The sequence below is a fragment of the Triturus cristatus genome, chromosome 3_1 (assembly GCF_964204655.1).
Source record: "Triturus cristatus chromosome 3_1, aTriCri1.1, whole genome shotgun sequence".
Lineage (NCBI taxonomy): Eukaryota > Metazoa > Chordata > Amphibia > Caudata > Salamandridae > Triturus > Triturus cristatus.
Genome location: NC_140583.1, coordinates 465,521,249 through 465,534,383, shown reverse-complemented (window position 1 = coordinate 465,534,383; position 13,135 = coordinate 465,521,249). Strand labels below are relative to the sequence as shown.

The 13,135-nt window shown below is 43.3% G+C and overlaps 1 protein-coding gene across 2 annotated transcripts in view; it reads left to right on the top strand.

Moving 5' to 3' along the window:
* The window catches only part of LOC146860417 (uncharacterized), a 200,211-nt gene that overhangs the window by 113,997 nt on the left and 73,079 nt on the right, over positions 1–13,135 (top strand). For both annotated transcript variants that reach the window (XM_085646345.1, XM_085646344.1), the window contains 2 exons: positions 9,289–9,366; positions 10,199–10,366. In XM_085646345.1, the coding sequence (XP_085502471.1) occupies positions 9,289–9,366; positions 10,199–10,366 (246 nt within the window). The remainder of the gene's footprint in view (positions 1–9,288; positions 9,367–10,198; positions 10,367–13,135) is intronic.

Here is a 13,135-nt window from a genome sequence, read left to right as displayed (position 1 = left end):
CTGTCCCTTCCGCAAAGTACACCTACCCTACCCCTAAGGTTGGACTTGGGATTAAATCCAATTGAAGATGAATTAGGGATCAAGCCCTTAAGGTTTTGGCAAAGACTCTGGTCAATGCCTGAACTATCCAATTATAGAGAGGAACTAAAACAGTTACTTGCCTATAATGGGGTAAGGAAGATCCATTGGCTAGTATTCATCAAGCAGGAACTGACGAAAATTGTCCTTGAAGCCATGTGGGAAGACCCAGAAAAAGCGTGCAGTGAGATCTCGCGAAGAAACCTTACTAGGATTTATAAGGAGCATAGATTTAGTTCCACTTTTTGTGCCGTAACACTGGGTTCACTAACCACTTCTTTCCTTGACTTCAAAAATTGCTATGGCTTTGAAAACTTTATGGATATTGTATATCCAATCTTTGTCAGGAAACTCTACATTCAGTGGAGACTTGGCACTCTTCCGCTTAAAGTCTTCACTAGTAAGTGGTCAGCATCCCCGGACATGTCATGCCCGGGTTGTACCTGTGGCGTGGAGGATGAACTCCATGTCTTTTTTTTCTGTCCTGCATATATGAATTCCAGGAGATTTTGGCTGGTACCACTGTGTAGAAACCTAGGGTTCAATCAATAACAACATGCTTATAGAATTCTAAAGTCAGACACAGCGGGCCCTACAGTATTTGCAATTTGCAAATATCTCTCAGCCATGTGGCTTAAGCGGTGCAAATTAGTTGATATCCAATGCTAACTTGTAGCAAATTGAATTTTATGGAACTAATGGATTTTGACTCAGATGGTTTTAAGCAATATTATGCAATGAGATGTAATTTTTCTTTTTTGGTGTTAATTATGAATTTTGAAAAGTGTTGTTATATTGTTTATGTACCCTTTTATGACATTGTCGAAATAAAGGCTATTTTGACTGACTGACTGACTTGGTTAATATGCCTGCGCAGTGCTTAATTTGTAAAAAATGAAGTGCAGGTGCTCAAATTTTATTTCGGAGACCACACCCACTTTCCCTACTCCACCCACTTCTCCAATGGCCCCACCCACTTGTTCTATTGGCTCCACCCACAAACTCAACTGGCAATGCTGAAACCCATATGTAATACTGGATCTGAATTTCAGCAAGAGAGCCTTGCTCAAGTAAGGTTTTGATAAGAGTTTACCCCGCCCTGCGAGAATAAAAATCATATAGTACACTTGAATGAGCCATTTATCACTTCCAGTGGCCAAAGGGGTTTGGATCATAAATAGTTGAGTATTCTGTGAAAGCAATTAATTTGCCAATTGTGCTTGTTACTATTACTCACTCCCGGAGCAAAATATGTGCATTTATTAAAATTCAAAATAGTAAAAAACATAGAACTAAACTGGCGTTTCCAAATGTAGTTCTGTATCACAGAGAAGTCCGAGATTACAAAAGAGCAGTGGCGGCTGGTGACCTTTGAGAGCGGTGAGGCGTAAAATGATTGTCATACTGCACCGCAGCGAGTGTAGCGAGCGAGTGAGCTGAACAACCTAGGGAGGTTCGGGGGGTTCTCTCCCCGAGAAAATTTTGAAAAAAGAGTGGACAAATGGTGCATTTTCAAGCAAATTTGAAAAAGCAGGAAGGTTAATAAAGCAATTGTGAAAGTGCAGTTACTACTTGAATAAAGAGATGTCATATAACATAGGTGGCTGCTTATTCAAGCTTTCTTTCACCCCATAGTCCAGCAGGGTCTTGATACAAGACATAAGAGAAAAAGCAGTGTGGTCCTCTACCAGGAAGTCACTCATATTTCGTTGGTAAGAAGTCAAAAGATTGGTCAAATTGAAAACCTGAAATGCAATATGCAATCCAACAATTTGCAAGTACATCTCATCTATGTTCAACAAGCCATGTTTTACACATGATTGGAATTGTGAATCACCAAATAAACTGAGCAACTGCAATCAAAATCAACCAAAGCTGTGGCTCAAAGTTACATATTGGCAGAAACAGTATAAAACAGAAACACAGTCTAAAAAACTATGAAAGTGACACATAAATATTGACCATGCAACTCAAACTCAGAAATTCCAGATCCAATTCACTGCCGAAGCAGGCCTCCCACATGTCATTTCATGTGGGCTAAGGGCAGTCTACAATGCATGACTTGCCAAAGCAAATTAAGATTCTCTCATATTTAAAAATTCCTGTAGCAGACAAAATTTTAAGTTACCCCAAAGCGGGACAAGATTTTACATTCCAACATTCAATGGTCTGTTCCAGTGTCTGATTATAGTAGAGATAACTGTGCACGTATGCTCATACCTATATCTGTCTTACTTCCTATGTCCCTCTTTTTCTTTCTCTGGCTCAACAAATTGTTATACCCCTCTCTCTTTCTGCCTCACTCTCTCATTCTGGCTCTGCTTAGCTCCATCTCTCTCTGTTTCACCCCCTCTCTCTCGTTCTCTCTAACAATCCATTGCTTCTCTCTCCCACACACACTCTTTCACTCTCTCCTCTCTCTCATTCTGGCTCTTCATCTTTCTTTCAATTTTGCTTCATCTTTCTTGCTTTATTTATCAATCTATTCTCTCTCTTATGTTATCAATTACATCCAGGTTAGTTCCATTACACACCAGGCATGACATTTTGGTTTACAGGTGCGTTGTGTGTCTGTTTTCTTTTTGCTTTCCATTGACTTTATCTCCAAGTATCTGTTTTCTCTCTTTGTATGCCCGTATCTCTTTCTGTCGTTTTATCTACATCCATATTTCTTTAGGTCTGACTTTCTCTTCTTTGCATCCTCTTTCACTCTATGTGTCTGTCTCTTGATTTCTCTCTACTGTCTCTAGCAGTTTACCCCTTCCTCTGAACAATGTGAGAAATAAATTGTTTCACCCACCGTTTTTTCTCCCCCCACCACAACACCCTAATGTCGGTGGTGCTTTTTGTGTATGTATGTGCGCTTGTATGCGGTATTTCTATGGTTGCAGAATGTATGTGTGCCTGCCTGCATGTGCTGCCGATTTGTGCCTGTATGTGAGTTGAATTGGTGCAAGTGGCATTTACAGCTGCTTTGCTGTCTAGGTGTGCAGACACGGCTCTATTTAGTTTGTGAGTCCATGGGAGTCTATGCTTCTTTTCATGTATGTCCTGTGTACACGCAGTTGTCTTAGTGCATTTATTTCTGCATGCATGCTGTATGTGACTTTACTTTCCTACGTTAATGTTTTTTGCCCGTCATGCTCAGCTGCCGCCTGTAATGTACAGATCCTCTCTTAGAGCGATGTCTCTGTGTGCTGCTGTTACTCAGCAAAGCTCCCAGCTCTGGCCCCTGTAATGGTTGCTCCCTGCTATGCTGGCTACTTCTTGTTGTGTCGACTGTGCTGTCGTCGCTTCACATCTACTTTGCTGGCGCCATGCACAGGCACCCTATAATCTGTGCCCTCGATGCTTATAACCATGTCAGTGCAGGGAGGCGGGCAGAGAGAAATGGAGGTAACGCTCTGTGTGAAACATAGAAGGGGCGCGTGAGGGCGGAAAATGTGTAAGCGGATAATAACCCTGTGTGAGGAGCAGGAGTTGGACTGGGACATAACGGCTGCCTCTGCAGGGACTGGGGCAGGAGGGTTGTAAAACCCCAGCCCCCCACCCCCAATGCCCCAGGCGGGCCTCAGTTCAGCCAAAGACCAATGAATATTTGTAACTTATAAATATTCATTGGTCTTCGGCTGAACTGAGGCCCGAACATATAGTAAAGTTTGAGGCTCCGCTCCTCATCCCAGTCTGTAGGGACGGCCGTTATTTTCCTTTACACCACTCTGGGTTGGGCGTGGAACTGCAGTTGAAGGAGATGGGTGGTTGACATTTTTACATTTTTGGGGGGGGGAGAAAATGATGTTCCGATCATAGGGACTCCCTCGGACATTACACAACCAGGCCCTTCCAGGACCCGGAAGATGTTTTGAAGCATGTTTTAATGCATGAACACAGACCCAACAACAAAAATGCCCACATTTACACATAGACGTGCTGCCTGATGTGCGTGCAAACAGTCAAACGGGCACCCATGCAGAACGACAATGAAACATATATGCCTCCGTGCACCCAGCCTGAACCAACAAACCTACAAGCACCCCACCAGGGCATGGAGATCAACAGATAATCATCAGTGAATGGACATAGATACCACAGCGCAGTGTACTCGGTACACATTACTGGGCCTGGTCTGTGAAATTGAGTGCCCGAGTCCACCACCACCTGCTGTACATTTAAATATGTCTAAGGGCTAGGAATAAAACACATACAATGCAAATTGAAAAGGGCTTGGCCAGCAAAGCATCACAATGGCTGAAATTCGGTAAGCTGCTCGCTGGCTGCCTTACAGCTCCAAACATCCTATCTGGTCAAGCGGTCTCTGGCATTAAGGCAGAGACAGCAGCAGAGACAATGTATGTGAAGGGTAGATGGCTGAGTGCGCGTGCACAGAGACAGAAGTCCTGAACCGAGCAAGTTTCCGGGGCACAGCAGGCAATGTGGAGGAGTTGTAGAGCGAGGTCTGCAGCCTGTAAAGCCTGCTGGTATTCCGGGTAGAGCTCAACAGTCGAGCCATGAAAGTCGGGGCCACTCTAAATCTTTAAGTGAATTGCCGCAAGTAAACGTTGCTGCGGAGAAAGCATCTCTGGTATACGAAATGTGTCTGCTTTTTTATTCAGAAAAGTTGTGTCTGTCAGTAAAGCTGGACATTGATTGTAGTAATACCTACCCGAGATCTGGTGCTGCACACTTCACGACACGCTCCTGCTTCAAATAATAGTGCCGGACTGCCGTTGCCGGTGCATGTGTGCTTCCTGATGACAAGGCGGGCTGGCGGCATGGCGTGGTATTTAAAAAAGGTTGCGCAGGCACGCTGCTGCCCCGCCTGTCGCAGCCACACATGACTAAGTCCAGCCCAATCAGAGGCCCCCCCACCCACCGCAACACAAAATGAAGGCATGGATTTATAAGTGGCTCAGCTCTTCACGGGAAGACATAATGAGAGTGCGGATCTTATGAACACTGACCATTCGATTGTATTCATTTTTGACTCACGCTTTTGATGTGAGTTGGCAGTGGCAATCTGGTATATCCCCGGCCCTGATAAATAAGTGCCAGTGCTAAGCACCGGAAAGCACCAGCACAAATTAAGCCCTGTGCCTGTGGCAAAGAACATGTAGTGCACATTACAGAAATGTATTTTATTTGGATCACTTAGCAGGTTTCTGATTTTATCACAGAGATCCTTTTGTTACTTGTAGGTCATCATGTCCAGTAATAATGTAGTACTTTGAGCTAAGAACCATCATCAAATACCTGCATGCAAACTGCCCGTTTTTTTGTTTTTTGCATTCCAGAGTGCTTACTTATGCAAATGTTAGTAAAAATATTTTCTTTGTTTAGAAATACATTTGGATAAGCGGACCCAACTTCAAACACTATGCACTGCTTCTCGAAACCAAGCACTTTTAAATATAGTGCCTACTAGTATGGATGAAGTGACTCCTACACCCTGCAGTCCACTTTGTTTTATATAACATTTTGTATACAGTTACGTTATGTTATGTTATGTTAATTAAACTTCTAGAGCGCAACGGTTACCCTAGGGTGTCCTGGCGCTATGCACTGCCTGCTGGTTGTCAAGGTTGGAGGGAGTTACTGGGTAAACAGCCATGTTTTCAGTCCCTTTCTGAAAGAGAGGAGATCTGCTGAGTTCCTCAGCTGGAATGGAAGATCATTCCAGGCCTTAGAAGTGCAGGTGATAAAACTCCTACCTCCCCAACTGGCTTTTTTGAACGGATGAACTAGGATTTGTTTTGCTCCTGTGGCCTGAAGAGTCCTTCTAGGAACATACCACTTGAATTTTTGCCTCAAGTAGTCGGGCCTATTCCATTGAGGGATTTAAAAACAGTACAGAAGAGCTTAAAACGCACCCTTTGTATCACGGGGAGCCAGTGTAGTTGTATTATTTCTTTCTTGACGGAGACAAATTTCGGTATCCCTGTCAGCAATCTGGTCGCTGTGTCCTGCGCAATTTGAAGCCTATTAATATGCAGTTTTTGAGCATTCAAATAAAGGCTGTTGCAATAATCTAAACGTGCCATAACGAGTGCCGTGACCACCGTCCTGAGACTACCTTCAGGAAGAATTATTTTTTATTTTTCTTATGATTCTGAGTATTAGGAAACATGCTGAGGCCACCGTGCTTATGAGGTCACAAAACGTAAGTTTGTTGTCCACTATCACCCCCAGATTTTTTGCTTTCCTGGTGGTAGCAGGGCAGATACACAGATCTTCTGGCCACCAATCTGGCGACCATATGTGTGGGTTGTTTCCAAACATGATGACCTCTGTTTTGCCTGAGTTTAGTTTCAGGCAATTAGACGACATCCACCCTGAAATAGCTTTCATACAATCGTGAAAACTTGCCCTCGTTTCCTTCTCTTCCCCATCCCTAAGGGACAACACTATTTGGGTGTCGCCCGCATAGGAGATAAGCTGGAAGCCAAATGATCTTATCAAGTCTTCCAGAGTTATCACATACACATTAAAGAGTGTGGAGCTTAGCGATGAGCCCTGTGGCACCCCTCATGGGAGGGAAAACAGCTTTGACCTGTTATTGTCCAATTCCACAGTTTGCGTTCTTTCATAGACAAAGGGCTTCAGGAGGTTCCAAGCAACACCTTGTACCCCTGCTGCAGACAACCGGTCCATCAGAACTTCATGATGGACCTTGTTGAAGGCCACTGACAAGTCTAGCATGATCAGTATAGCCTTACCTCCACAATCCAAGGCCTCCCTTACTTCCTCTGTTGATTTAATTAAAGCCAGCTCAGTGCTATGTTCCGCTCTAAACCCGTATTGAGACGGGTCGAGTAAGTTATTGGTTCGGAGTTACAGATGTTTTAACAGCATCCGTTGCATAAATACACATCAATCGTTTTTTGTCAGCTGGATACATTGGCAAAGTGTTTATAGAACCTGACGTCAGATTTTGAAGCTTTGAATTTGGAAAGGCAAAGGAGCTTGGGGTGGCTTAGATCTGTGGGTGGGTGGAAGGGGGATTCTCAGAGGACACTAAGATTGTGGCAGGAAGGTAAAGGTTACAATTTGTGCATAAAAGCACAAAGGAGTGAAATTACCATCCTGGAGCCAGTTGACTTGCTTCATGAATGGATGTTAGGACTTAGTAAAAGCATGGGCGAGCAGGGAGGGGTGAGCTGTGTCTAGGGACAGAAGAGGAATATGTAGATGGGTGAAATAAAGTTGTGGTTTATGTTAATTGTGTTTGTGCTGGGCATGGTGCCACTGCCCCTACTGCACAAATGTAATGTCCGGTCTGGTCAGTGTGGTTCAGAATGATTCATAGAGAGGTGTGTTGTTAGTCTGTGTGCCCCAAACCTGGGTGATAAGTTGTGGTGTTAGTAAACAACATCCATGAAAGAGCATACTTTGTATTTTAACATGGAGCTAGGGTCAAAGTGTATATTCTGGTGTAGGCCTTATGTGGTATCTCCTAGTGCCAGTAATGGAATTGTTTTCTTTTTGTCTGTTTAAAAAGTAAACTGAAGCATTAGGGACGGGGAAGGTGTAGGTTTGTTTCCATTCTCTGTCCCAGAATTTGCACAAATAACAAAGAAAATACCACTACTTTATTTGTTTTATAGAGCTACTCATCCCAGTGCAGGGATTGCCAGAGTGCATTCACATAACATACATATTAAATCAATGATACAGTGAGTGTTACAAGGTGTCGGAGTCACAGGTCCTTCATAGCCCACTGTGCTATTGTAGAAGAGTTACCATTTATTAAATGCAAATATACTGTGTTGAAAGCAGTAATTTACTTACCTATCTAAATAAAATAAAGAAAATCTATGATCCGTATGTTACATGATGTGCTATTTAAGGGTTCTGCTACAGCCTTGTAAAAGGAGCATAGGAGGGGCCTAAGCAGGCTCCATCGGGAGAGTAATGTGCACTCCTCTTCCCTATAAACGCTCCCACTTTGAAGTCAGTGAAAGCAGAGTAAACACCCAGCCCCCTCTGAAGACACAGCTCTACATTTGACCTCTTTGTTTGAATGTCGGTCAAAAATGAAGAGATAAGAACTAGACTCAAAGGCCTCTCAAAGGAAAGTGAGTTCTTGGAAGCCAGCAAGTAGAAAGCAATCAAATGTGAGTTTCAAACCACAAAGAGAATGTTAAGCAACGGACAGAATAAATGACTAGGTCAACTTTCTGAATGTTCCCAAAATGTCTTTAGCAAACCAAACAGCTGCTCTGTCTGGTTGTCTGCGACATAAAAATGACTGAGAGAGTTAGAAAGACAAAGTAAATGACACCAAAAGAGGGCCAAATGGAAAAGGGAGAAAGAAGAAAGAAAAGAAACATAAGAACATGTTAGAGAGGGAGAAAGAAGGGAATAATAAGAAAGCAAGAGAGGCAACGAAGATAGAAAAACAAGGACATAGAGAAAAGGGAAGGAGGATGAGAAAATTATAAAAACAGTGACAAAGGAAGAATGCAATGTTAAAAAAGAACCTACAAAGGTGAACTATAGAGACTGGAAGTGAAAGAAAGAGACACAAGGTGGGATCAAGACTAGGCAGCCTTGGTATTTGGCCACCCAGTCATTCAGCAGTAATGGAGGTAGAAGGTAGTCTTGCACTGAATGATTTAGTCTCCTCCAGTTATTGTATTTTACAAATTTAACACTGACAAAGGCATAGCTCAGGTGGAATATGTACTCCAGGAGTAACGTCAGGAAGTGAGAAGAAGCTTCATTCCCACTGGCTGTTCGTCTTTCTCTAAGCCCTCCCACTCTCTCCCCAATCCCACCTCTACTTCCCGCCGCCATTTTAGACTGGATTTACACAGGGCCTATGCCCCAACTACTTCAGAGACCACATGATAGGAAAGAAATTTCTCTGGAGAAGTTTGACCCTAAATGTTCCCAATCTAGGTGTATATGTGGCTGGTAGACTTCTTGGAGATTTGTAAAAACCAACAGAAAGTGACTTGTAGCCAGTTTCTAACCTACTATGATGAAAATATCACACTACTTCTTTTGAATTGAGCGGAATTTATAAATGAAATGATCAGAATGTATAAAGCGCACAAAGGCCTTTCGGCATCTAGGCGCTGCAGTAAGGAAGATGTGTGCCTGTAGGGAGCATGTAACGGGTTGTAAACACAGAGGTGGCATCTTAGTGGTACAACCAGAAGCAAATTAAAGATCACTTCATCTGCTGACCCTTCTCTTTTCTTCCAACAGCTTCTTACTACAGGTACAGTGCACCTGTCGCTCCACCAACCCCATTCTCTGGTGGCCCACCCTCTGGGCGAGAAGAAGGTAGGATGCTGCAGCGATATACACGCATGTCAGCACGTACGACTATACAGGGATATCACAGGATTGTGCTATTGTATAGGGGATCAATTTATATAGTGCTTCCTGCTCTTGACGAGGCTTTGAAACGCTTTGTGACCATTGCATTGACAAGGCTAACTTAAGACACATCTTTACACACTTTTTTGAGCTGAATGATGTTTTAAATAGTTGTTGAGCTGCAAGACCAGTATTTAAGCGCCTTATATTGTGGTAAACCCTTACTTGTCACGGCAAAAGAGTGTTTTGCTTTTAATTGACTGAGTTGATTACCATAGATAAAGTATCCAACTGAACACAATTCAGAAACACAACACGAACCAATATAATAACACAACTAAAACATAAAGGAGAATGTATAGCAAAGCACACAAAACAAAAATCAGTGTTTCTAATACCGTGGTAAGTGTTTGCACCAAGCAGCTCAGCCTTACTTAACACCAATTACGTGTATGTCCACCAGTGAAAAATGTCTGGTGATTCTGCCCTCTTTAGCTTGAATCCAGAGTGATGTCAATTTCGAAAATAAAATGTTATATTGTGGGTATTTGGCAGGGTAATAAAGTCAGAAACATTCTTGTTCGGTCATATAACAATAAAGCTGGCATTCTGCAAGTACACAAACCCTGACATGTGTCTATATAACCCATGCTACTTTGCTATGTCCAAAAGAGGTTGGCGTTTCATAATTGTGCATATAAAAATGCTGTTTTTCAAAAAAACATACGTAGATATAACAAATAAAATATGTAGCATGTGAAAGGGTCATACCAGAATTTATTCCCCACCTCTGCAGTGGCAGCTTCCATCTTGAATGAGTCATTGCTGGCTGGAAGAGATGAGGTTTGGGAAACTGAGAAAAGTATGGACCATGGGAACCAGGACGAAGACACCGCCCAGGCTTCCAACCACAGAGTAGGAGAGACTAGGAGGCGCCGAACTCCTCAGGAGAATGGGAGAGCTGGTAAGTAGCGCAGATGGTGTAACGTAAAATGATGGGGTCCCCCTGCAGAATTTAAAGAGGAGCTCTTGAGACTCCCATATTTCACAGATATTCATTAGCTGTGGGTGGAACGTGCCCCTCTAAAGGGTTTGAGGCCATTAAATGGTTGTGGGGCCCACTGCTCTACAGGAGTGGCAGGTGCCTGTGTGAGACCCCAGAGTAGTACCCATGAAGTGGTTACTTGGAGGGGGAGGGAGAGGTAAATGCAAAGAGTGGCTGGGGTGATTTTGGGATCTCTGTCATAGAGGACTGGGGGAACTGATCAAGCATAACCAACAAGGTTGCTGAGACGCACACATCTTACTTATAGGGCGCGAATGAAGCTCATAGTAGGTCTTCCCCGTTACAGTGACATTCTTCCTGCTTTGTCTTCGCTAAAATGTTTACCCATCGATCAGCGGATTTACTTCAATGCGGTCTGGTTTGTTCACAAATGTTGGGCCTGATTTACAATAGGAAAGGTGGTCCAAAAGTCTAACTTTACTACTTTTTGGTATTCACAAAGGTAAGTTACTACTTGTAAATTTAGACTTTTGGACTAAGTTTACCTTTGTGAATACCGAAAAGTCATGAAGTTAGTCTCTTGGTCTAAGTTTACCTTTGTGAATACTGAAAAGTTGTAAAAGTTAGATTTTTGGTCTAAGTTTACCTTTGTGAATACCGGAACGTAGTAAAGTTAGATTTTTGTTCCAAGTTTACCTTTGTGAATACCGAAAAGTCATGAAGTTAGTCTTTTGGTCTAAGTTTACCTTTGTGAATGCCGAAAAAGTAGTAAACTTACACAAAAGTGTAAATTTACCTTTGTGAATTTACTGAGTGGTTGAGTTGGGATCATCCAAGGTCCAGTGGTTAAAAATCCCTAACTGGATACAGAACCTTTGCTGTTATCACCGCCTCCTGTTAAGCTCGCTGTCATTACTGACACATAAGGGAATCAATCTCTTCAAGTACAGAAAAAACTAGAAATCTTGCCTCTGCCTCCATTATTCCATTGTTCCAGCATTATTAAAACCACTTCTTGCCTACAGCGCCTAGATACATACAAATAATTTACAACACTATTCAAGCACGAAAATTCAAATATAAATGAGAGCTAGGAAGAGAGGAGGGGTAAGAGGGCTGTTATGGAAATGCAAGAAAAAACATGGCAAGGGAAGTCAATGTACAAAAGTACTCTGCTTAAAATTATAACTTTACTGTCAGACTTAATTAAAACCATATATAAAGTACAAAATGCACATCATTAAAAGTCACTGGATCATATTACAAATGTAGTTCCAACGACCTGGCTTTAAGACTGAGCCCAGAAACCTAGCGCCTGGACACCCTCGCGGGTGATTAGCAGCGCTATGCAAGTACTGTTTGATTGACAACACATGGCAGCAGACAGTTGCCTAACAAAGTCAGATGTGAGGAGCACCATTGACCCCAGATGCCCAGCCTGTTCCATGAGTGAAACAAAGGCCCTCTTATGTTATGAGTCAAAAGGACACAGCTGTTTTCAAGGAGATGACAGGTATGTAAACACTTTTTTTACTTAGAATTCATTTAATTTTTCAAATTATAGTCATATTCAAAGGGTCGCTGAGAGCCACATGTGCAGATGGCATGTCTTTATAGTCCATAGGTTACAGTTCATAACATACCGTGCATTAATAAAGCACACTTTCACCCTGAAAGGCCTCTTGGCGCTGATTAACAGATGATTATTGTTACCGCCTGGTACTAATTGTATCAACCTCAGAAGGATGAAAGGCTAAGTGGACCCGCCGGGATTTGAACCTGTGTCCATGAGGCCAAACACAGGCCCCCTATACCAGACGGATTAGTCCACTGACCCACCAGACCTGGCTCGCAGGTGAAGCCTTCAATGGTTAATTGAAGAAGTTTTGACTTCGAACTTTCCTTTCAACTTTATTGCTTGTTCTGCTTGCCCTGTGATGGCTTCTTCACCCTCAAGGTGCTTGTTAGCGCATCTTCGCCTTCAAGGCGCTTATCACATCTCCACCCTCGAAGCGCTTGGTATCACATCCACGCCCTTGAGGCGCTTGTTATCGCATCTTTGCCCTCAACATGCTTGGTATCACTTTTTCGCCTTTGAAGCGCTTGTTACCGCATCCTTACCCTCGAGGCACTTGTTATCGCATCTTTGCCCAAAATGTGCTTGTTATCACATCTCCGCTTTCGAGGAGCTTCTTATGGCATCTTCGCCTCAAACAACATGCCTGGTATCGCATATTCACCCTCGAGGTGCTTGTTATCGCATCTTCACCCTCGAGCAGTGCTTTAAATGGGCCGGTACCGCCACTTTTTATTTTTCTCCCTTTGAGTACCGGAACTTTTCCTTCGCCAAGGACAGTACCGGTACTCAGGAGAAAGTCAGGCAGTGCAGGCTGGATGGCACTGGAGACTGTGCTGCTCAGAAACTGCTCTGCTCGGTTGCTGCCGAAAAAGAGAAGGCAGAATGGAGGGAGGGGCAGTGTATGCCTCTGAATTGAGCCGCTGCTGAGCAATCCAGCAGCGGCTCATTTCCATCACTTAAGGGCTGTTTAGGGTTGTGCACACCCTGCGGCCCTCTGTGAATAAAAGTTAAGGGTCCAATCAGACCCTGCCCAGTCAATCACACTGTAGGTGTGGGACTGTGAGCCTATCCCCTACCCCACAAATCTAATTACAGCATTACCCCACAAATCTAATTACAGCATGACACCCGAGATGAATGCAGCTCTC